At 38.8% G+C, this 25,776-nt stretch overlaps 3 protein-coding genes across 4 annotated transcripts; 2 read left to right on the top strand and 1 right to left on the bottom strand.

Moving 5' to 3' along the window:
* The first annotated feature begins 501 nt into the window (after nucleotides 1-501).
* On the top strand, nucleotides 502-10,521 carry syngr2b (synaptogyrin 2b). The gene is made up of 4 exons (XM_042484652.1): nucleotides 502-691; nucleotides 5,530-5,767; nucleotides 7,477-7,613; nucleotides 9,379-10,521. Exons 1-4 carry the CDS (start codon nucleotides 581-583, stop codon nucleotides 9,631-9,633), a joined length of 741 nt encoding a protein of 246 aa, XP_042340586.1. The 5' UTR covers nucleotides 502-580; the 3' UTR covers nucleotides 9,634-10,521.
* A 2,761-nt stretch (nucleotides 10,522-13,282) lies between these two features.
* Nucleotides 13,283-16,827, bottom strand: tk1 (thymidine kinase 1, soluble). The gene is made up of 7 exons (XM_042484654.1): nucleotides 16,656-16,827; nucleotides 16,438-16,469; nucleotides 15,407-15,521; nucleotides 14,658-14,759; nucleotides 14,461-14,550; nucleotides 14,084-14,203; nucleotides 13,283-13,748 (listed from the first exon to the last, which is right to left on the bottom strand). Exons 1-7 carry the CDS (start codon nucleotides 16,719-16,721, stop codon nucleotides 13,572-13,574), a joined length of 702 nt encoding a protein of 233 aa, XP_042340588.1. The 5' UTR covers nucleotides 16,722-16,827; the 3' UTR covers nucleotides 13,283-13,571.
* A 1,088-nt stretch (nucleotides 16,828-17,915) lies between these two features.
* afmid (arylformamidase) lies at nucleotides 17,916-25,142 on the top strand. Of its 2 annotated transcripts, none has more exons than XM_042484650.1 (11): nucleotides 17,916-18,047; nucleotides 19,513-19,603; nucleotides 21,411-21,515; nucleotides 21,629-21,677; nucleotides 21,763-21,848; nucleotides 21,931-22,003; nucleotides 22,177-22,274; nucleotides 22,419-22,497; nucleotides 23,220-23,355; nucleotides 23,940-24,044; nucleotides 24,289-25,142. In XM_042484650.1, exons 1-11 carry the CDS (start codon nucleotides 18,018-18,020, stop codon nucleotides 24,316-24,318), a joined length of 882 nt encoding a protein of 293 aa, XP_042340584.1. In that variant the 5' UTR covers nucleotides 17,916-18,017; the 3' UTR covers nucleotides 24,319-25,142. The 2 variants fall into 2 exon arrangements, with proteins under 2 accessions (XP_042340584.1, XP_042340585.1); XM_042484651.1 differs by having other exon boundaries at nucleotides 19,494-19,603.
* The last annotated feature ends 634 nt before the right edge of the window (nucleotides 25,143-25,776 follow it).

The following is a 25,776-nucleotide window of genomic DNA, read 5'->3' as shown; positions in this document are numbered from 1 at the left end:
AATTTCAAGCCTGCTTGTGGATTTCGGGGTACAGAGAGTATTGAAAAATAGATGGAAAAAAAATGACAGTGAAAAAAAAAAAGTCTGGTAGGAAAAATTAGATGGAAAAATAATGATGCATTAGAAAAAATGGATAGGAAAAAAACGAGAGAGGAAAAAATGATTGTTGAAAAAAAATGGATGGGGTGAAAAAATCTCTCTAAGAAATTTCTCATTCTCCCAGGAAAGTTTCTCAGTTTCCACAATAAAATTTCCACAATCAGGTTTTTTTTATATCTATTTCTCTTCCCCCATGTCCCCTTAGGCACTCCGAACATATGTCCCTCCCCTGAGCCAACATAAAAACCATAAGTCCTCCCCAGTGCTTAAAAAAATATTTGACATGCCTCCCCCGTTTTGCACCTCCCCCTCCCCTCTCACAGCTAACAAACAGTCCCTAACCGGTCAGCTCCGCCCCTGCTGCGCGCAGCCGCGTGCGCAGCTCCTCTTGGTGGCGCACGACAGGAGGTGGCAGGAGTTTAGTTTCGACTGTCCTGTCAGGTGAAAAGCACACGGAGAGCTCCTGCTGAACGGAGGCGTCATGGAGGAGACGGGCGGTGCGACTGCATACGGGGTTTCTTTAGCAGGTGGAGGCTTCGACTTCAACAAGTTTATCCGACAACCGCAAACTATAGTGCGGATACTGAGCTGGGTGAGTGCACCGTGGGTGGAGGAGTTTATGTCTCAACAGCGCGTGTTCAAAGGTTCAAAAGGCACAGAAGTAAGACCCAATATGGTGCGAGAGCAGGTGCGCCTGGCATGAAGCCCGTCAACTGTGTTTTTAAGGTTAAATGTATGTTTATATATGTTTTGGTGAATGTAAGTGAGAAACAACAGGCTACTATATGCAGCGTCTCTGCGGGGCGTCATGTTGCACGCAGCTGGTGTGTGACAGCAACTCGGCGACAGCACAGGTCAACACTGCTGCTCACAGAGGACAAAAGACAGAAAACTGTCAATGAGATGAAAGCAACGCCTTAACTAAATATAGCATGTGTGATCATTTGAATCTGATAGTGATCTCTTTGCTCACCAGGGAGCATTTCATTAAAGGAAGATCACACTCATATGTCCTCCTAATCCAGATTATAATAGTAATTTCTGATACAGTATTTTAAGTATGAACATAAGACAATGTTATTTATATATTTTTATTATGAGATGGTTGTGTAGACAAAGTGTATTTACATAAATAGGGGTTTTCATGTGACAATGTTCTGGGAATTTACCATAAGCTGCAGATCACCTGTTGCTAGGCAAATGTGTCACCAATTTGTTTTACTGGTTGGGACACTGATGTGGACAGTACAAAATAAATCTCAACCAGACAGAATATAAAATAAAGCATCCTGGGTGATTGTGAGCACCACCACCTCTCCTTTAAAGGAGCAAAATAGTAAGATGCTGTGGCGGTTTTCCATTTGTTTTTAGTCCCTTAGCATCTTTTTGTGATTTTGTGTCGTTTTAGATCTCTTGTTAGTCATTTTGTGTCTCTTACTAGCTGTTTTGTGTCTTATTTGGTGATTTGGGGTCTTTTATTGGTTATTTGTGTCTCGTTCAGGACATTTTGTGTATGTTTGAAGTTATTTAGTCTTTTTGTGGTTGCTTTGTGTCTCTTTGAAGCATTTTTTTTATTTTTGTCATTTTATTTCTCTTTTTAGCAATTTTTTTTGTCTTTCGGGATATTTTGTGTGTCTTTGGGGTAATTTTGTGTCTTGTCTGGTCATTTTGTTTCTCTGTAGTCATTTACTGTCTCCCTGTGGTTCTGTCTCCTTGAAGCGATTTTCTGTCTTTTTTGGTCATTTTATGTCTCTTGTTAGTCATTTTGTATATCTTTGTAGTAGTTTTGTGTGTATTTGAGGTAATCTTGTGTGTCTTTGAGGTAATTTTTTGTCCTTTTGAGGTGTCATTTTGTTGTTTGGCATCTGTTTGTTTTATCCGTTGTAGTTGTTTTATGTCTTTTGTGGTCATTTTGTGTATCTTTCTGGTCGGTACATGTTAATTTGAGTGAAATTTTGCAGGTGAGGACCAGGGTCTTTGGCCCCAATAGGCCCGTTTAGTAATCCATCCATGGATGCGACTGCGTTCGTGTCCTTACACACTCTTGTCTTAGATTACCAAGTCTACAGCTGACTTTCATTTACCAGGTTCATTACACGTAAACTGTCTGTTAGGCCTTGAGCGGATGCACATTCAGGGTGAGTGTACGTGGTAGAAAAACACTCAGCTGACACTGTAGGACATCAAGCGTGGTAGATGAGGACAGAATTTGTCCTTGGTTTCCACAACTGCTGAGTGTTTGTGTGTTTGGGAGACCGTGTGTGAGATTCTGAGTGTGTCACTGGTAAACAGGGCTCATGGGCAGGTAAGGCGATACCTTACTTCTCCTCCGTTGACCCTTGCTTTTACTTTTAGTGAATGTGTGCCACTAATCTCGCTCTCGACACACACACACACACACACACACACGTATTGAGTGCAGCTGTGCTCAACTCATCTCGTATTCACACTGGCTCGATCACCATCTATCCTGTTGATTTCAATCTTACTTCAGTGAGCCTGCACCTTTGACAAAAGCAAGGATTGTTCCCTCTGTAACCCTGCCTACAGGTCCCATAATGCAACACGCCTGCTCCTGGAACAAGGAAAAGCTGTGTGACATGGCTCTTGGTCATTTAAACGTCTAATGTGTAGGATGTAGTTGTATATAGCAGTAAGGCTGCAGAACTGAAACTTCTAGCCTGTCCCAAGTGTGTAAGAGAACGATGGTGGCCGGCGTTAAAACACAAATGGCCCCATCTAGAGCCAGAGTTTGGTTTGTCTGTTCTGGGCTACTGTAGAAACAACATAGTGATGACATGATGTGAATCTAAAAATAATGTATCCACTTATTCACAGTTGTCTTTTTCCCAGTGTAAGTCTTTGCGGAAAAGTCCTATGGGGCCCAAAGGCATCGCCTGATCCACCTGTAAGTTGTATTTACACGATGTGGCCCCTAAGAAAATTGGTTTCAACGTCCAGCACACTTCCTGGTGACTTAAACCTGTTCCTTATGTAAATATAAACAGCTCATTCTAAGGTAACAAAACCAAAAAAAAAATGTTATGAATATTATGTACTAGGGCTGGGCAATATAAAGATGATATATTGGATGACGATATTAGACAATATATTGTTTCAGATATTGGGTATTGTTGAAATGGTGTTTTTTCCTGATTTTAAAGGTTGCATTACAGTAAAGTGATGTACTTTTCTCAACTTAATAGAAAGTTCTACTTGTTTTAATACTTGCCTTTACCCACTTTATCCTTATATCTACATTACAAATGATTATTAATCAAAAATGGAATTGTAGTAATATTTTTTTAACCAATGGTCATTCCTACAAAATTGTCACATCAAAGAGGGAATTTGGTTAAAAAAAATAAAAATAAATAATTGTAATGTTTTTCTGTCTCCCAGTTTTAGCATTAATGAAGTGCTTTTGAGGAGATTTAAAAATGTTGTGATATATATCATGCATCGATATATAGCCCAAAAATATTGCAATAAAACTTTTTAGCCCATATCGCCCAGTCTTATTATGTACCATTTCTGGAAATAGCTCCCCTTAAATCCTACACACTCAACATATATAAGATAAATAATGAACTTCTGGTAGCGTTTAGTTAATGTGTAAACGCAAGTCATCAAAATGAGCGTGTCAGTATTCTTCTGTGTAATGACGTGACAGCAAAGCAACAGGAACACACTGTATGTAGATTTGGGACATTTGGCCAAACAGGCCAAACACTTTCCATCTGTCCATTTCTGTTAAATTTCCCTCCGCTCCACTGATGATCCATCTGTCTCACTTTTGTCTTGTTTTGAAACTTCCCACATTCACTTCCCTAATGTCTCTGTCCCCCCTGCCTCTGTCAAACAGTCCCTTTCTATCCTCCTCCCGGATCTCATTATGAGTGTTGTTAGTGGAGTTGGTGGCATCTCTGCAGTCACATGGCAAGCAGCTGCACTCAGAAGTAGGTCACATGGTTAGGTGGGTAACCAGAGGAGACAGCAACAGACCATGGGACGTTCAGAGGGAGCAGTTAGTGCTCTTCACTTTATAAACACACGATGAGCACAAGAGTATTTTGAGAGTCAGCAGTAAGAAAAGAGGCCGTTATGTTGACACGTTATGATGTCACCGTTCCATGTGATGATTGCACAATGAGGCCGACTTGTTTAAGTAAAAATAGACACAGATTCTTTTGGGACTTTCTCGAAATGCTGTGTCACAATCATCTTCATCTGATGAATTTAAGTGTCACTTCTGTAATGTTTGCTTTCAGTAGTCACGAGTTCAGCCTGAGGGTGTTTGTCCACTGCACCACTCAGCTGACACAAATACACCAGTTGCACAGACAACAAGTACATATGAATCAATTCAGTGTGTAAATGATAGTAGGTGAGACACAAAGTAAAAACAATGAGATTTACAAATTTAATAGACAAAAAAATATATAGAAATAATAACAAATAATTTAAAAGTGAATAAAAATGACAAAATGGGGGTAAACTATGTATAATAATGGGTCAGTATCTGAAGACTACAGTATCAATGGTGTCAATTTTTTTAAAGGTTAAAAAAGGTGCCATACAGCAAAAAAATTCTGATCACATCCTCTTGTAGAAAAGCAAATTTTCTCCAAAGTCAAATGGCTTAAAAGGTCTTTAATCCATAGTTTAAAGGTTGGAGGAAATGTTTCCTTCCATTTAAGCAGTGTAAGTCCTCTAGCCAAAAGCTGTCATATTTTTCGCCTGATGACTAAAATGTACATCTCGTGGAGTAACTCCAAATAGAGCAGTACTAGCAGAAAGTTTGACGGGTACTTCCAAACAATGATGCATTTTAAAGTGCTTTCAGTACTCTTTTATTGGTTGGTGCTTTCAGGAAACTCCTGATATCTAAAAGCTGGTTGCTTAACAATAAGCTCTGTGATTAACAAAAAAAAAAATCTAAATTTGCATATTTATTATTTAATTATCATAAATTTAGCAGAAAGTTCTACAGGTACTTCCAAATAATGATGCATTTTAAAGTTTTTTCAGTACTCTTTTTTTTGTCAGTGCTTTCAAGAAACTCACAATCCTCTTTTTTTGTGTGTGTGTGACAGCAGAGCTTCTGCTTCTGTTTCTGGAAGCAGACCTAACTACCAGATGTCAGAGTTCATTTGAATGCACCACCAAAGAAGAGTTTTCCTCTTAACTGAAGACATGATTAGACTGAATTATCTTTGTTTGAGTGAGTTTCGAGTTCTCTGCTAGTCGATTTTCATGAAGTGAAACCAATGGCTGCCTGAAAGGTGGGAAGTCAGTCTCAAAACCAAATATGCAAGGTGAAGTTAATGGGTAAACTTGAAAAGAGAGCTCTATGTTCCTTCAACCAGACACTTTCACCTTGTGTCTTTGCAAATCATTGAAGGTCTTGTTTTTTCTGTTCTGATGTAGATATTTGCCCTGGTGGTGTTTGCCTGCATCACAACAGAGGGATACATCAACTCTCCCCACAGTGCCGAGGTGAAATGCATATTCAACAACAATGACTCGGCATGTCATTACGCTATTGGCATCGGGGTGATTGCCTTCCTGGCATGCGTGGCCTTCCTGATGTTGGACGTTTACGTGCCTTTTATGAGCAACGCACAAGAAAGGAAGTATGCTGTCATGGCAGACCTGGGATTCTCAGGTAAGCAGCAGCTTCAAAGCTGCACTAATCAATATTTTTATATTAAAAGTAGATTGAATGACTTTGTGTAATTTGAAAGGTGTTGCTCATAGTGATGAATAGAGAGTTATCACTCAACTCTTCAGTTCTCAGCTCTGTGGACTGGTTTCAGTGTCTTTCAGCTGTTTTGGTTTTAAGGATTACCACTTTACTACTTTGGTTCTCTCTCGTTGCTCTGATGAACCTCCTTTCCATCCACACTGTAGCTTTTTTTTTTTTAATAGCATAAAAAGTCTTGAAACCCTGTGTACACAACCTGCTCAGCTTGGGATGGGATTCGAGTACTGGCTCCAAATTGCCCAATCCACCAGAATTCCTTCAAGCAAATCATTTCCTGTTAGTAGTGCCAGCATGTTTGTTTTTTTTTTTTTTTTTACAGCTGCATATTGCAAAATAATAATACCAAACTCATCTATGCTGCTGGAAACTTGCAAGGAAGAAGTTGTGACAAAGAGAAAGAACACTATTTTACTAATATTGTTATTCATGTGATCTGCTGTTAATTTAATTCACCGTATTTTAAATGCAATTGTACTTTGGCAACGCGTGTCAAATGTCCTGCCAATAAAGACTTTTGGACTGAATTAAATAGAAAGACACAGTCCCAAAAAGTGGCTTAATTTCACTGATGACAACAGTGCCGCTTATAATGTCTGTAAAATTATCATTTCAATAAAGGATGGACACGCCACAAAAATTATGAAACTTTCTACACAACATGGCATTATATTTAAGGAATGTCATGTATATAAAACTTTACACACGAGTGCCAGCGCTTCCAAACTTAGCAGCACGTCCATTACTGATGATAAATATCACATTTTAATAACAAGAAGAAGAAAGATGAATGAATGTTGTTCAAATAGTCTCCTCTTCCAACCTGTGTAGGCCTACTTTTTTTGCACACAGAAAGTTAATCAATAATCAATATGGGAATCAAAAAAGAATTGTACCAATATGCAGAGTTGATAATGGCATTTGTATCAATAAAATATTATCAACTCCCAATCTGATCAGCTTAAGCAAACATCACACAGACACAGTTAGCAACTAGCTGGTGAACATAGCGGAAGAGCTAAAGATCCAGATATTTCCATCAGGAGTTGGTAGAGACCTAAAAAGAGCTAAAAGGAGAATGAATGTCGGACACACTAACTCCAAATTAATGCTAATGGTGCTCCGTATAATAATAAGCTAATGTTTGCTAACACATTCACCACATCAACTTAATGAGGTGATATGGTTAATGTGTTTACACAGAAAGCCTCTGAGCATCGGCGTAATGTGGACAGAGAGCCGCCTGTTGTCCTGACAACATGTATATTCATGGCTGCACACAGTAGATTATGAGTGAGCAGCAGATGACATCACAGACAGTGATGAAGTTAAACATTCATCAGCTGTACACGACACAGTTCACAGTCAGCCATTCTTCGAGGAAACAAAGAAGTGGTAGTTTTAAAAAGCAGCTTGTGGTCATTTGAGGAGATGGTGACAGGAGAGCCCTTTGTCTTCTTTTGACGCTGATTTTGATTTGTCCTTCACAGGAATTTACTTTTCGTATCAGGGTTTTCAGCTGAGCACTTTCTATGCCTTTTCATGCAGTGAGGAAAAAAATATTATTTATATCAGTGTGTTTGTCTGTGCATCTGTGTGTCTATGTTTTCCAGGGGTGTGGAGCTTCCTGTGGTTTGTGTGTTTCTGCTTGTTGGCCAGTCAGTGGACTAAAACCGTCGACGTCAGCGGTATCCCAGAGGACGCTGCGCGTGCCACTGTGGCCTTCTCTTTCTTCTCAATCGCAACCTGGGTGAGTAGGACTGCTGTTTTCTTTTCATTAAAAAAGAAATGATTTTCATTCTCACCAAATGGTTTGTGTCCACGTAGAGTTTTTATTGGGCAGAAAAGAAGTGGCAGGACGCTGTGGAGCGCTGCATACAAATGCTTTATAAAAAAAAGCACTTCCACCACTTTTTTTAAGAACTGGCTACACGTGGGTTTTGTTTCTATGTCAACGAAATCTTGACTTTGATGTAAGCGAGGTGGCTAACGTCACACTTTGTTAACAGAGTGCTGAACTACACAGTTAACAACAAGCTTCATAAAAGAACAACACTCACTAGCAGCATATGTTGTCCGTCCGATTTGCTTCCACAATTTTTTTTTTTTCTGTCTTTGCTGTGATAGTTAATGACTGACATGACATACAGCCTGAGGTATACAGTAACTGAAGGAGCTGCAGTGATAAACTAGTGGCTTTCTGAAAAGTTTTTTCTACTATAAGCGCTTGGAGCAGCTGTACAAAAAAGTCAGAGTGCTCTGAAAAAAAGTCAGTGTCCTTGGCGCTTTTCTTTAGGCAGCGGCACACACTCTCACCTCATTGGGAACAATTGAAAAAAGACACACTAAGAAAAAAAAAGGCTATGTGTACGCAGACCCTAACTTTTGGGCAAGCAAGCTAATAAACATATTTACCGAAATGTCAAACTATTCCTTCAAAGCTGGCCTCGGATCATGGAAGTACGCCACAACAACACACGAGAGACTTCAAACCCAGATATTTACATTACTGATTACTGAAGAGTATTATAGTCACGTTTGCAAAAGTCCTCCAGGTTGGTGTGTTTAAGTACTTGTGTGAACATCTGACATTTGATGCTTCAGTTAATCAGCTACAGAATTGCAGATGTTTTGTCTGTAGAAATTGTAATTAATAGACACATAGTGACATAGTGAGATTTTTCATCCTGTGTAACTCCTGCATTAACTGTAAGTTACAATAATAGAGAGCAAACACCAAACGTTTGTTTAATGTCTGTCTTCTTGATTGGTTATTGCTTTGCTGTTCTTAAGTTGGCTTTTTAAATGTCATGTGTCGGAGCTTCCAACCATCGCCTGAATGCATTAGACTTCCTCTAAGAAACCCTGTATTTCACCGCATTACCACTGTAACGTAGATATAACGTGACTAAACGTCACTGTGATGTATTATCTCCCCCGAGAAGCTTCAAGTCTCTGCAAGTTTATTTTGACACTGGTATGAGAGAAAACCAGTTCAGTTAGAAGTTGAGAAAGTGCATCCATCAGTCAAAAAGTCTTCAGTAAATTTTGGAAAATCCTCAGGAATATTTTAAAGATATACTGTACAGGATGTCCCCCATAAAACAATGTTCAGACTCATACAGAAGTGATTCCTCTCAATCATCACTTATGACACTCTAGAGGTGTGTGGTGGTGTTTTCTGCAGAGACTCTGCCTGTATTTTCTTATTTTCTTCTTATTTTCTGTGCTTGGGACAATAACAGGCATGTATCCCACAGCACTCAGGGGAGGTCGGAGTTTTATAAAAAGTGCCACACTGTATGCAGCAGCCCCTCAAAAACGCAAATATAGTGAGGCAAAACACCAAAAAGAGTGAATCTGGGGTTGGCTTTTACTTTCACTTCAGCTGGCAACTGTGTTTACCAACATTAACAGACAATCCAGCATAGTAAACCTTTAAAACATATATTAAAATACTGTGAAATTCTTCAAAGTAGCTGTAATGACATTGACATTTTTATTTCATCGTACAGGGAATCCTGACCTACTTTGCACTGGGCCGTTTCCGCCGTGGGGTTAATGACGTTCCCATCCCAACCTACACGGATCCGCCACCAGATCACCACACCCCCTACCCTCCAACCTACGCCCCCACCTCCTACAACCCCACTACCTACACCCCAACCACTTACACAGCCTATGCCAGCAGTGGGCCTGATGTGCAGCCTCCCTACACCCCGAACCCCCAGCTGCAAGGAGACGCCGGCTACCAGCCGCCCAGCTACTGAGACAAAGGGACACATGAGGTGACGAGGTGGTGTTCAGGTCATCTGTTGGTGCACTGATTGTAGTTGCACTGCACAGACCCAGAACTGTATCATATTGATGTGGTTTTTACAACACATTTTTTTTCCAAGTGTTGTCCAATTTGAGAGCCTAGGCAGTGCAACTGCAAGCCAGAGCTGAGGGACACTGCTGTTTACATCAAAGCATCTGTGGTCAGATCTTAAGACGTCAGGCTGATGGTTGAGATTAGCGCTGATGATTAGATAATCTGACCATAGACTTGTGTGCAAAGACGCAACTTTTTTTTTTTTTTTTTACCTCAAATGGGTGGATCCTTAAGGGGAGAGGTAGACAGAATGTACCCTGAGGGTCAAAGGCCATATAAAGAATACCAGTGACGTCTCTGATGAGAGTGAAAGCAGCCAACACTCAGCGTGTTCCTCTTTAATCTCTGTTGGAACCCGAGACTGTGCATTTGTACATAGATTTCACAATACAAACCTGCCATTTCAATGGTTGTATGTGCCTGATTTTCTTTCTAGTTTAGTTTAAAGGTGCTGTTTGTAATCTGAAGATAGTTGATTATGGAGTCTTCACCGCCAGGTCGTCAAATACTGACACTTGGGGTTGGACCGAACCACCAACCCAAAGCATCAGTCAGGGTTTTCCACACATTTATTTGTGGCTGCCTGCCATGATTAAACATCTGACAGCACAAACAGATATCCTATTTTTGGAGCTGGAGCGCTCATTAGGAGAGCTGTTGGAATATTTATTGTATTGTTATTCATTACATCACACACTCAGAGCACAAAGCGTACTCTGGGCACAGACGGAGCAGTAGAACGTCAAGCGCATTGAAAGTGAAACTTAAGGTGCATTCTGCTGCATCTAAAAGTTTGCTTCCATTCACAGCAGCTGCTCTTCTCATCCATTGATGTGATCATCAGCTCTGAATGGATTGACAGATTAGTAATCTACCCTGTGAGTCACCCCCGCAAAAACCTCTGAATTTAGAGAAGGGACACAGAATGACACAAAGGGACACACATATAAAAAACCCTTATCATCCCTCGCCTGTTGTCAGCTGTTGCCACACATACACTTTAATTCTGTGGGAAACACTGCGTCACTATTTGATGACCCGAAAATGTGACTCAACAATCAACTATCTGTTCGCAGAATTACATACAGCACTGTTAATGGATGTTTCCCCTTAAGGACCTTAAAACAGTTTAAGATGTATTAAATGAACAAATGATTTTGTGGGAGTAGAGTTGGAAAAGACCACTATAAAGCCAAATGTCCCCTTATGATTAAGTTTTTCGCAAAGTTTGGGTACTTCAGAGATCATGCAGTTAAGTTTTTAAGCCATATAACCATAAAACCATCCTTGAAAGTGGGTTTTGCAAATTTTGCGCCACGGTAAAATTGCATCTGCTTTGCCATCTTCACTAGCTTTCTTTGTGTTGCTGATGATGACACAAGAAACCATAAAATCCTCCATTTCTTCACCTTTGACCATGGGAGATATAACAAATTAGCTACATGTTCCAACTTGCCAATAGGTAGAGACATTTATTGGATGTAAATAGTCATTGTTGTCCTTTAAACCTGCAGCTAGCATTCAGATAGACAGTAGGGAGGAGCATGCAGATAACTATGCACTTATTGAACAGGTTTATCCACCGAGCATGTCCTCACACAGAAGAGTCACTTATTAACTACCAGGAACAGCGCTCCGTCTTCAGCCTGCAGACAGAGCGGACACACACTTCCTCCAAGGTCTTCATGGCATTTAGTTTTCTTAACACTGATGTTTATCTCCTGTTTACAGCCTCCTTAATCTAACTGTTGGGGGCAGATTGCAGCAGCTATGTCTTTACCAATGACAGATTAACACCTCATTATGCAACGGTGAGGATCAAACACCTGTCCCTGAAAGAGACGACCAATTTACTTTGTTGCCTCATGCCTGACAGTAATGTGTTTGTCAGTTTGACACCTCAGCTGCCTCGTCGGGATCCAGTTTGGCTGTTGTTGCCACGTAATGCTCAAAAGTTTGGCCTCAGATCAGACTTTGGTCATTGTTGCAGGGGTGTAAACGGATATCTGAGAATGACAGACCATAAGTTGAATGTGTTTGTATTTATTAAAAATGACGCTATTGTGGTATCACATTGAAGACATTTGTGCAAGTGGGAGGACATTGTGGATTATAGTATATCATGTAACTTAATCAGTGTGTGACTTACTGAAGCCAAAAATACAGAAAACACTGTTGATTTGTTATTTGTGCCTTAAGGAGGGAAATGAAACTCTGAAGAGTTTTTGAGGAAGGAAAGTGAATAAGAGTAAAAGCATGCCATTATTGATACTGAAGTTATATTTAGGGGAAACAGCTGTGCGTTGCAGCTGCCATCGCTGCTGCGCCTGAGTGACTTTCATGCTCTGCTAAATTAGTCCAGTTTGCTTTTCAATTAGTTTACAAATCAGTGTATCTCTCTGTTCGCAGCTTGTAATCACCCCACTTAAATCACTCAGCTGACGGTGAATCTCCAAATTCTGCCCTCAGATTTAGTGTCCCCATGGTACTACAGCTAAAATTTGCCATGCAATGTTTATATAATTAATATTTTGTAGCCCACATTGAAATTTTTGCAAATTTGTCATTTTGCTTGATTGATTTATGTTTCATTATGGTCCATGTTTTAGATGTGAGGAAACTAGAATGATTTGTGTTTATGATTTGTGATTGCTACAAATGTTTTATAAAAAGTGGCACAAACATACTGGTCAGACTGTTGTTGGTTTGATTTGTTTGTTCACTCCAAGCAATTTTTATGCCTGTGTTGTCGATAAACGTGGTTTGAGGCGTTACGTTTTTGAGTGTCCGTCCGTCACATTTGCAAGAACACCTTGAGGGATTTTTTTTTCAAATCTGGCACAAACACTCACTTGATCCACCTTGAAACTGTGCTGATTGTAGCTTTTCTCTGCTGCTGGGTTGATGTGTGTGAACATGGATTTAAACTGTAAGTGTAACTTGACGGGTGTAAGGCGCGCTATAACCATGAGGCGGTTATCTTAGTTTTTTGACAGTTGTGAAGTTGCCTTTTGACCTCTGCCCTCATCTTGTGTTAATTTTATGTCATATTTTCAGAAGCATAACAGCACTTCACTGAGACCTTTTTTAAAAATAGAATAAAATCATTCATAGGATGCTCAGTTATATTACGATATTGTTCCACTCATGCACTCAGAGGATATACTTTTCCCATTTCAACCTGTCAGCTCACTGCACCGCCTCAGAGCCTGCCAGGATTTAAACAGGTTATTTTAATCCCTGTAGCGTGAGACGGCATTGGCTTACATATCACACTTTGTGTTACAATTAAAAACATGCACAGTAAGTTTATACAGAGGAAAAGAGGGGTGTCAGAAAATATCAATAAACTTTCGAATACAATTCACAGGCTTATAGGACAGACTGATACACAAATACTGTACAGCTAGCATTGACAGATTTCCTATTTGCTACAGTTCGAGATGTTGGAAGAAACCCAAACAAAAACCACAGATATCAACACCACAGTGTAGTTGAACTAATGACAGCGAGTTTATACTTGGTTAACTCATTTCCAGTGTTATTATCAAGTAAAAACAAAATGCAGAGAATAATACTGTTCTTTCCCACTTAGACACCAATTACAAACACAAAGGCTTTAAGGAGATTAATTGTGCTGACTAATCCAATTCTTTAGAAAAGTTTAGGTACTTAAAATACAAGGATACTCTAACCCAGTAAAAACTTAATGTTGGATAAAAGAATACAATTTTAGTTCACGAATTGTCACACACATGCACACGAAAAAAAAAAAACATTTGATTGCCACATTTATACTCTCCTGCTCAACTTCCACAATACTTATTTTGAGTTTCAGATGTGAAGAGAGGAGAAAAGCTTCCTGGGAACTGCAGAGTCCATGACTTTCCCTGTGAGATGCTGTGGAGTTTCATTCCTGAAGGGAGCACTGTTCTCTTTGTTCATCACCAGACCTCCGTAACACTTTCGACACACCGCCTGATACTTGTCAGCTCCTCCAATCACTTCCACCTGCAGCACAAACAATCGTTGACCGGTTAATTTGATGATGGAAAAAGAGGGAAAACTTTTGTCTCACCAAATCTAACCACATTACATTTGAGAGTGGGTGATGGTGATACAATATCCACATCTTTTTTTTTTTTTTTTTAAAACATTTGGATTTTTAGTAAAAGGAATATCTGCTCAAATATTTCACATACTGTATCTGGTTATACATACAATATATTTATATATATATATATATGTATATATAAAAATACAGTAATGTGTCCAAGCCAAAAACATGTTTTTACAGCACTTCAGGGTGATCTTATTGGGGACTTTTCTTTGGTTGGCCTCCTCACCTCCTTCTCGGCTCCGATCCTCTTTGTGTAGGCAGCTTCTTTGTAACACTGCATGCAGACGGCGTGGAGCTTCACCACGCTCTCCGCTAGAGGGACGAGGTTCAAGATGTTCCCAAATGGCTACAAGAATGCACAGGACAGCAGAAAAGCATTCAGCAACAATGAGTTGGTGGAGGTATAATCACATTACCAGGACAGAAGAGACACGCTATAGTGAGGAATAATGAGCGCACTGAGCGGCCTGCTATGGTGCAGATTGTCAAGTCATGTGTTTGTCTCAGACATGTTGTTGTGTCTATACACACAGAGGTGCTCTATCTGTCTGCAGCACACAGTGTCTGTTTGTCAGAGTCACACTGAGACAAACTGATCCTCACCTTTCTCTGGAAGGTTCCATCCAAAGCGGCTACAATGATTGTTTTCCCTAAATTGGCCATCTCTTCACAAAACTCCACCGTGTCTGGAAACTAGAAGAAGACAAAAGAAGAATTATTGAGAAATTTGTCCCGCTTGCTTGTAAAGGGTATGTAAAGGGTAAAGAAGAGGCGAGTATACACTATATATATATATATACACACTTACAAAACTGTCCCTCATCAATTCCAATGACGCAGGCTTGTAATGCCAGAGGCCGCACATCTGCAAGACAATTGGCTGGTACAGCTTCCATCGTGTTTCCTAAAAGATGGACAGGACAGAAGGGGGGGAAAAAAACGGAAAAAAATTAATAATGAATAAAATAAATAAATTAAATTATATATATATATATATATATATATATATATATATATATATATATTTATATATAAGTGTACAACAAACAGTTTGCAAAGAACTACCCGCTTTTTATTCAGGTCCAACAAAACATTTACTGACAAGAAAATCTACAGTTACCAAGAAATCTCACCACTAGAGGTCCTCTTTTGTTCAGGTATCATGGATCAGAAAGTCGGTATTTCTGCCCAAGTTAAAAGCAACTCATGCAACTCCTGATTTCATAAATTTCCACATAAAGAACACTCTTTTAGTTAAAAGTTTAATTGTTTTACTTGTAGAGATCCTCTCAGCACATTTACGTCAGCTTCACATCAGTTTGCCATCTCTGTTTCACCCATTGTGGTTACAATAGGTATATGCAAACAAAAACAGTTTCATGTTTCAAAAAACAGCCAGTGCACCTCGTGTTTTATGTATCATTATAGGAAAACTGCATATGTAGGTGTGTGTACGACATCCCCCAAAAACAGACAGTGTATTTGTGTGAATGTGAGCAATTTGGCTAAAAATGAATAAATAAATAAATAAATGAAGACAGGGGACATACTTGTCGTGTGTGGCCATGCCTTTATCAGAATAACGTGTGTCTTTGGCATATTTGATCACCAAGCAGTTGTACTGGGCTATCTGGAAACGGCGCACTCTTCGCATCAGTTCAGTGCTGCAAAGTGAAAAAACAACAATAATTCAGTTTACATTCGTGGAAACCCACAGGAAAAAAAAAGTTTTAGTCAGTGCCTCTCTTAACACGTATTTCACATAACATGCATAATCTAAGTATTGTAGCGACTCACACTGGCGAGGCTACCAAGCGTTCTCTCGTTTCTCTGTTCTTTATTTCTGACACAGAACACAGGTTAAGAAAACTGCCGAACCAACGCCAAAATAACAAAAGCAAAAGCCTGTCTACTGCTCTGGTAACACAACTCATCAAACTCTTAGCTTTTTTGCCGCCGTCTTCCCCGAATCACACACACACCCTCTCTCCAGGAAGAATAACAACAAACCCTCCTGACTTCCTGCCAATCACAGGTGAAGTGTTCTTCTCATGCAACTCCACTGTGATAGGCAGCAACACAAGAGGACTGACAGGCTTTACGTCAAAGCATCTCATATTACAGGCATGGTGTGTTCGCCCTGACCTGAAGAAAACTGGTAACTCTGAACTCTCTAACTGATCCCTTCCTTAATTAAGCATAACTGCCTTAACACTGTGAACATGACATCACAATTAACATAAACATGTCAGTCAAAATGCGTCAACAAAATTATGCAATTTACAGGATCACAACTTAAAACAGAGTACACGATTCAGCCATAAAAAATGCATTGTTGTTAAATATCATGTGCAATATAAATGTTAAGTGGTCCTATAACGTGTCAGTATAATGAGCACACTGTAGCACTGTACGCGTCACAACACGTAGATGGCAGCTGGGTAAACAATAGAAAGATATTTGGCGGATGTTGAAGTCTGCGCGGAATATTGTTTTAATATTACCTTAAAAAGAAACATGAATCTTTTAAAAAGAAACTAATGTACTGACGCTTTTTTATGTTTTTGGTGAATAACTAACCTTTTGCCTGAAAACATCGGTCCAAAGATGACCTGCAAACAACAGTGAGGAGCTGTTTAGTCGGTACAGTTAGAAGTCAACAGAGCTGAAAGTGAAAAATACATAAATGACATTTCTTTGATGTACACATCTATCGCTAGCTTATACAATGTCGTGATTATCTGTATTCATTTAAGCCTCGTGAATTAAGACGTTAACTTTACATTAGTCATACGAACCTGTATTTGCCCTCGTGTCTTCCTCGGGGAATTTGGAAGAACTCTCGGAAAATCGATACAGTCCATTTTTTGCAAAAAAAAAATGTTACAGTAAAAAAATTTTTAAAAAAGGGTTAAATATATAAACAAATAAATTACTAATGCATTCCCCCGGAAAAGTTGTCTTGAAGCTAAACGTTGAATCTGGCGCGCCGGTGGTTGTGGGTTTGTTTTTATGTGAAAATTAACCAATGGGCGAAGAGTCACGTGAATCTTTGAACCAAACAGAGACGAGACGGAAGTGCGCTGGCGCCAAAGCTGACCATCAGAGCGCAGGACGTCATGGACGTCAGACGCACGGCGGGGAGCGCTTTTTGATTGTTTACTCCTTTTTTATTGCATAGAACAAAGGTAAGAGAACATACAGGTATGGTCGGATCTTACTGGCATCATTTGAATCTCTGAACAAAATGCCCATGTAATGTGCAGCAGAGCTGTAGAATAAGTAGTAGGCTGAAGTCAGGTAATTTGGGACACTTTTTTGGTAATTAACAAGAAAACCCACCTTAAATTCTGAATACTACTTTGATTAGTGTTACTTTTTGAACTTCCCTGCTATAAAAAAAAAACAGCTTGGCCACCTTGAGATATGTTTTTTTGCATCATTTTTGATGGTTTAGCTGGGCATACCAGCTTGCAATGGTCGCTCTAGCTGGTTTATTCCTTGAAGTTCCTGTAAAATTGAAACCATCCAAATCAATGTCCTTGAGTCTTTACAAATAACTATGTCATGAGAGGGGGAAGTATGAAAAGCAAAGGGCATAAATCAGTTAAGTCTTCTGTCGTGTGTTATGCATAAGCATGAATGTGCACAGCTTGACAGGCTGGTCACACTGGGTCAGGATCATCTAAGACCATCATCGACTAGCTTTTTGGAGGTCCTGGGACTACTGATTTTTTATTTAAGTTTATTTTATCTAATACCAATAAAAATGTTTATTGTAAAGCACATTTGTAATAGTCCTAACAATCCAATATTTGGTGACTGGCTGCTTAAGAGCCCAAAACATAAAGCCTGTAGCCTATAGGCGAGTAGTCTCAAATCAAAATGCTTAAACATTTACTTCCTTGCATGCAGCTGCACCGTGTCCACATTGGTCACATTTGTTATTATTAATGCAGGAAACAGCTGCAGTATCTTTCTCTTCCTCCTTTTAACCCGGCAGCAAACAGGCTTTTTTTTTGTTTTTTGTTTTGTTTTTTAGATTGCAGTCAGTTGTGTAGTCCAAAGTCCAATTTAGTGGGCTAACGCAGTTGCTTACATGTGGCTCAGATCTATCTGTCAGCAGACTTTCGGCGAGTTTGATCTCTTCAGAGGATAAAATGATGCACTGGACTAAAATGAAGAAAGATGTAAGAGTTTGAATTTGAGTGTTATTTCCCTTTTTCCTCTGCTGTGTGTGTGTTGGAGAATTATGATAGCTAGATATCTCTCTAACTGTGTGCTTATAATATGCCATTTAAAATAAGTCTTGCATAGTTCCTGTGGATGTAGACTAATTCATAAGTAACATTAACTCATGTGTTGTATGTAAGTAGGCTACAAGTTTAAGGCAGGCTATACTTGTTCTTGATCTAACTATTTCCATTTCATCTTACTTTATACTTGTACTCCATTGCATCCCAGAAGTAAATATTGTACTTTTACTGCACTACATTAAGTGACAGCAGTTTCTTTTCAGAAGCAGCTTTCAGAACAGCCTTTTAAACATTGACAAGTAACATGCAACATAGTCAGTCAAAAAAATCATACATAATACTAAAACACAGACAGTGAACATTTAACTGCACAATGCAATACTTTAGCATTGTGTAGTAGGCCTATTTTAAGTACATTTTGCTGATAATACTCTCATACTTTTAGTAAGTACTTAAGTAAGGGTTTTAAGGTTACAGTACTACACAAATTAAGGTTTTTAAAACAGTACTTTTACAACTATGGTCTCCTCTACTTTTAATCAACCCTTTGAAACAGGAGCAAATTGGTTTGAATATATATATATATATATATATATATATATATATATATATATATATATATATATATATATATATATATATATATATATAGTACCTGTCCTGTGCTGTCAATTGTATGTGTAAAAAGGAGGCTGACTCACTCACTGTAAACCTAATGTACCTACAGGTATAAAGTTACCTTACCTTACTATATATATATATATATGTTTTTACTAGGCTACGATACTACACAAGTTAAGTTTTATATATATATATATATATATATATATATATATATATATATATATATATGTGTGTGTGTGTGTGTGTGTGTTTTTAATAGGCTACAATACTACAGAAGTTAAGTTTTTTTCTGTAATATAATTTTGAGTATAAAATTAATATAATTAGAACGTTTTTCTGGACCCTTTTTAAGGTAATTTTCTGATCACATTTTACTAATTATCTTGCCAAATTTGTCATTGCCTGTTTTCGAAAGAAATCAAGTCAATTCGCTCAAGCTTTCAAAGGGTCAAATAGCTTGTGAAATGCGTCTGAACGCAGCACATTAAAAAAATTAAAAAATGATGACAGTCCAGGTTTCAAAGTGTGAAGTAAAATGATCTAAATGGACTCGGCTTGATTCTTCCACCACTGAATAGCAGCAGTTCTTATTTTAACACCGACATGCCATGAATGAACTCACATTAATAGTGTCGCCTTCTCTGGAGCAGGGGGTTAATAATAGCAGGGGAGGGCGCTGTTTACCGTGTTTACTGTGTGTGTCGGCGGCTCATGGTGGTGTGTGTGTGTCGGTTTTCATGGCCGCCCGGCTGACAGCAGTCTCCCCGTGTGACAGGAGCTCGAGAGGCAGTATTCACCCAGCCGGTGGTCGCACAGGATGTCGGCGGACGACGTGATCAAGGCTCACGTGAAGGCTTTAAAGGAAGGTCGGTGTGTTTTGAAGCTAAGATGTTAATCAGCAGCAATGCACACAGAAATCCGGTTGAGCCGAACAGGCAGGCCAACGGCGTCAGGTGCTTTCCCTGTCGGATATCAGTAACCCGAGATATGATGCATAATCTTAAAGCGTGTTTTGACCTACACAACGTAGGCTGCCTAAATATAGTCCATTTGACGCGTTTTATTATTGTCATAATAATAATAATAATGATAATAATAATAATAATGGCTGAAAGGGTCATACAAGTTACACATTGGCGACTATTTTATACTAGTTATGTGAAGATCAACTTCATCTATGGATTGTGTAAACATTATATTTTACAAAGAAAAAAAACATCCTGCAAAAACACATGCTCCTTCTCTTGTACATGTTCCTGGCGGACTATACATATTTGGGAGTTTCATTGAATTTGGGGAGCATACTCTGCCAGGTTTTGTAACTAGAGCTTTAAGGGGTAAAATGGAAATGAGGCCCCCTAAAGAATTGTTGTCCCTTTCTCTTGCTGTAGAAATTTGATTGTTATATAATAGGATTTTGATTGTATATGTTTCTGCACAAGGTGGAAACTTGAAAATGAATGGTATACACTTTAATTTGATACCTTAATTAGAGAGCAGTCAGCAGGGAGGTGACTGTGAGTCAGGGGAGAGTGATGGAGAACACATGCACCAAAGGTCCCCAACTGGACTAGAAACAGGATTGTTGCCAGTCATGATCGGTGCCCTAATACAGTGAGTTCAGATGTTTTGAAGTGGGGTTGTATTATATTACTTCTCCATTGTAGATGTCATTTTGCATGCCCTCAGTTTTGAGAAGCAGGCTGGAGTCCCACTTTGAAGTTAAGCAATCTACTGCTGCAGACGGGTCAACAACAAAATGTATTGTAGCTGCCTATAGCAAGCAATATCAGTATTTCACTACTGTACCTTGCTGTTATACAGTGATAATCATTGGGGAAATAAAGCCATTATATCTAGGGGTCAACCAATATTGTTTTTTCAGGGCTGATGCTGATTATGAGTAGTTAATGCGACGATAACCAATATTTGAAACTGATATGCATTTACAATAAAAGTGAAAATATTTCTGTCAATACTTAGAATCTGGAACATCACAAACTCCAACACAAAACTTTGATTAAATGCCTCTGCAAATGTTTAATCAAAACTGAAACTAGCCTCCTGAGGTTTTACAAAGTAAAAAATACTCCCATGTTGACACTATCTTTGCACTTTTTAATTAATTAATTTTATCAGCCATCATTTAATAAAACGCAGATACAGATCATTCACCAAAGTCACACAAAATGAGTTTTTGTCAGTGGAGTCTGGTGGCTTTGACAACAACACAGATGGGGAAGTGAAGTCATGAATCTACCTGTCTGACAGAGGAACAGCAGTGAAAATACTCTCAAAAGAGCGTACACTCAGACTCCAGCCTCCTTCTCGAAACTGGGGGCGTGCTGATTGACATCTACTGTATGTAATACACTTACTATAGCTAAGTACCAACCCCAATTAAAAAATCTGAAGTATCTCTGTTCCTCCATGGAGCCCCATGAGAAACTGTTTATGAATAAAACAACTTTTGTCTAATCCAGTGAATTACCTAACAAAACACTGCGTTGGATTGATGCTAAAATGCAGTATTGCTCACAATAATCTACAGCATTGTCCACAATGACCTAATACACCCAGAAATGTTAAAATAATAGCTTTGAAGGTAGACAAATTAATAAAGTATCACTGTATTAATCGCCTCATTGTTTCTTTGATACCGTGTGTGTCCAGGTACGGAGCGTGCCCGTGGTCTGGCTCAAATGTTGCCCAATGTGCCATATGGGGACGGAGATGGAGAGAAACTGGATGTCTACATACCCAGCACCAATTCTCTGGGTACGGACATGTGTGACCGCCATGATGAAAACACCACCTGACTGGCATGCTTCTGATATACAGACGTATAGATAAGGCACGAAGAGTAACAGGTTTGGCTCCCTCTGTTTCAGATGTTCCCCTTGTTATTTACCTTCATGGAGGCTACTGGCAGTTCCTCAGGTACAGAGTTTTGGTCTCTTCTGTCACAATGCAGATTTAGATTATTTTTTCAAGTTTTTCATATTGATACTTTGTGCTCACACAGCAAGGAGGAGTCGGGATTCATGGCTGTCCCCCTCGTTGATAAGGGCGTAGTTGTGGTTGCCGTCGGCTATGACATCGCCCCAAAAGGTAGAGCCTTTTTATGTCTGACAAGGATATTTCTGTTTTTGGGAAAAAAGAGAAATGATGATTAGCTTTACTTCTTTTTCAGGCAACATGGACCTGATGGTGTCTCAAGTACGCAGGAGTATTGTGTCTGTTGTTCAGCAGTATTCGCACATCAGGTACTCATGCTTCTTTTCTGATAAAATATCAGTTTAATTCAAGTTAGCTGTATTTTTTTTTAAATGTTAACTCCAACTCTGCGACTTTGCCATTCAGAAAAAGCTCAAACGGCAGCATATCAAATCCACTCTGTGTCTCAGTTTGCGTTTTATGAAGTCGTTTTCTCCCACAGCGGTCTGTACCTGTGTGGTCACTCTGCTGGGGCTCACCTGGCTGCAATGGTCCTCTCCACTGACTGGTCGCAGTACAGCATCACTCCTCAGATCAAAGGTAAGGACCATCACAAGTGACTGACATGGCAGAGCTTTTCCTTGTTATACTGACATTAAAGATGCTCAAAAATATAAGGTAAAGACAAAAATGCTGTATAGCTGATATATGTTTAACTTTATGTTTTACCTAATTTTCTCACAGGTGCTTTCCTAGTCAGTGGCATATATGACCTCCTGCCCATCCTGTCCACCTACGTCAACGAGCCTTTGAAGATGACAGAGTAAGTTCCTTACTTTAGTGCATGTAACTGCACCCTGTGTGCAATTACATGAACTGTAGTGATCTAATTGTTACCTGCTCTTTAAAGTAAAAAATTAGAAACACTTGTGTAGATACAGGACCCAGGAGAAGAAAAAAGAAAGTACGCTCACTATATCATACTCTCATTAATATTTAACATAATTGAATTAATATAATTAGAGGTGACATTTTGAGCTTGAAACATCACCTCGGTAGTAGTTATATTAAGTACTCATGGAAGCATAATCTAGTGTGTTTTTTTTCTTCTCTTGTATTACCTTTTGTCCAGCACTTAGCCTTTTGCCGTTGCGATGTGCATGCTTTTGTGAACTTTTTGTGGAAACAGAACCCATTTGGCATAATAATGTCAACACAGTTACAGATTTGCTAAAAGAGAATTGTTATATGTGTAAACATTTGGTATTTCTTACAAAAGAGGCCTTGACACACATATAATCTTTTCAGGATTTTAAGCTTGTCTAATTCATATTATTTGATGAATTCTACTGCTTTTGTCTTGAAGATTTTGATATCTAAAAATAATCTGGAGAGCGCTGTAAGAGTGTTGTGAGTGTCTTTGTAGAACTGTGCATGTAAATGTCCCCATATGTGTGTTTGTGTGTGTGCGCAATTGTCCTCTGCTGGTCTGTCGTGCCAGTCAGTATTTGACTCCTCTGTCCCCCGGGTGTCTCCTGTCGGCAGGGAGGTGGCGGTGAGAAACAGCCCCAGCAAGCTGGTCCCTCAGCTCAAAGTGTCCTCCTCCAACTGTCACATCATCGTGGCCGTCGCTGAGAATGATTCGCCGGAGTTTCGCAAACAGTCGGAAGATTACTACAAAGTCAGTGCTGCTGATAGAGCATGAACACTGTTTTGATAAAGGTGCCCCGTGGAGTTTTCTTGTAAACATTGTTGTTCTTCACTGCCTTTGTTGGCACATTGCAGTGTTTGTTTGTGTGTTACTGCCAGCAACTCTCAAAAACTCCATAGGGCATCTTTAAGGTTTAAGATATAATTATATTATTATTGTTGTTGTTGTTGTTGTTGTTATAATTAATTTATTATTATTTTATCTTTATTTTTTTAACCATTGATTATTTCCTTTATAAATGGTTTAGTTTTAAAAAATGTCAACAAATTTAATTTTGAATAATTTAAAACAAAAAGTCCAAGCAACAAGTCCCCCACCTTTACATTTAAGAAACTGAAGCCGTAGAAAATTTGCCAATTTTGAATTTAATTTTGAATTAATTTTGGATAAATTAATTATTGTGAATAAATTAAAACATGCAGTTTGACTCAGCAGTTTGAGACCTCAACAACCTCTCATGAACTCATGAAAATCAAGTTTTATCCAGATACATAATTTCTGCATTTTTAAATATCTGTGTACTAATTCCTTACCTCTTTCTTCTGGCTCGAAAGACTTTGGAGGCGTCAGGACTTGATGTGACCATGGAGGACGTGGCAAACACAGATCACTTCAGTATCATCGAGCAACTGGTAGATGGGGAGTATCACCTAACAAAGGTACACATACTCACAAAACGCAACAAAATTCCTGATAAATGTTGATATTTCTTTCTTTTTCTATCCTATAGCTTTACAAATTTAATCAACATTATTGTAAAACCTAAATATCTTTAAATCTGCTGAAACGGCTGATTTCCAGAACATTATCCTGGAAACTGTCAGCTACCTTTTAATCTGGTTTTATTGTCATTGTTATTGTTATTGTCGGCACATTTTTAATACATGTCTTCCTGCTGTGTAGCTTCTCTTGAAGGTGATGGGGAAGAGCTGAGGCTGCGGTCTTCATCGTCTAATATGAACATACCTCTGTATCAACATACACCTCTGAACAGAGTCATTGTCCACTGATACTGATACTATATGCATTATTTCAGGTTTGTACATTGTAAATGTACAATTGATATAACTTTGCTCGATCAATAACGAGGTAGAATGGATTGTTTTGACTGTCCAGTTTAATGTATCATTAGTCATACCTCATTGCTCACTGTAGATACTACTGTCAGGAAAACGTGTCATAAAAACATTGCGTGCCTAAAACTGAGTCACTTCAAGGGATGGTGATTGTAGCAAATGACACTGCTGTCAAACCTGCTCATATTCAGTCGTAAGCAGCTTATTTAACAAACAGTGCACAATGTTATCATCAGGAAGCCACTCGCGCACTAAAAGTTGTAGAGCTGATGGTTAGTTTTGGCATATATCCAGTGTTATGTAAAAGGGCGAGTCTGTCTGTTTTGTGTTTTCTGTTCTTGTGACAATCTTTACCACAACTTAATATAAACTGGAACTCATGTCAACAATACTGACACATCATACAAAGTGAATGTAGCTTTTTATTGTCACCTACACAGGGAACTTTAATCAACACTATATAATTGCACTGTTTATTTGATCCTAATATAGCAGAAGAGTAATGATATGTGAATACACTTATCTTTAAAGAACAAATGGGACTAAAAACTGACGCACACTGTTACTGCGCACGTGATAGCTTTGTAAGTAATTGTTTACATTATTGTTTGCACAAGGTGTTCTGTCAGTCATTATTGTAGAATATCATCAATCATCACAATAAATATTTATATTTAAGAATTGTTGTCATGACCGTTGTTTGTGTTAGTACGGATAAGATTTGCTATAATTTGATTGTCCGATCTTTGGAGCAAGTAGTGTCATGTTGTTACTCCCAAACAAGATGCAAGACTGTATTCTGTCTCTTTTTAGCATCTGTCCTGTACCTGTCAAAGTTGTGTTACAGTAATGTGGTTAGTTTAAAAGTTAGGGTATTTTTTAAGTTCTGTAATTTATTTTTATTTTTTTAAGCCACATAATCTATTTTTAAAACCTTTATTTTAGTTTATTAAGGGCTAACATTGTGCACATTACCCTAAAAGTTGTATTTAATCAAATGATCACAAACTTATGCAGAAAGTAAATGCCAACACAGTGTTGTATCAAAGCAGTGCTGGTTGGTTTCTTGGAAAAATGTGCAGTGTACCTTCAAATGCCAGTTTATTAGGTACCCAAATCCAGCTAAGACCAGACATGTGGACTCAAGATGACTTGGACTCGAGTCAAATTTGAATACTTTAGACTTGACTTGAAAATTTTAAGAAAGACTTGCATCTTTAGTTGGACTAAAACAGCAGTGACTTATAACTTGACTTGCATTTGAGCCTTTTGACTTGAAATTACTTGATGCCTTCCCCAAAGCCCACAAATGAAA

The sequence above is a fragment of the Plectropomus leopardus genome, chromosome 4 (genome assembly GCF_008729295.1).
Source record: "Plectropomus leopardus isolate mb chromosome 4, YSFRI_Pleo_2.0, whole genome shotgun sequence".
NCBI lineage: Eukaryota > Metazoa > Chordata > Actinopteri > Perciformes > Serranidae > Plectropomus > Plectropomus leopardus.
This window is presented reverse-complemented; position numbering and strand designations above follow the sequence as displayed.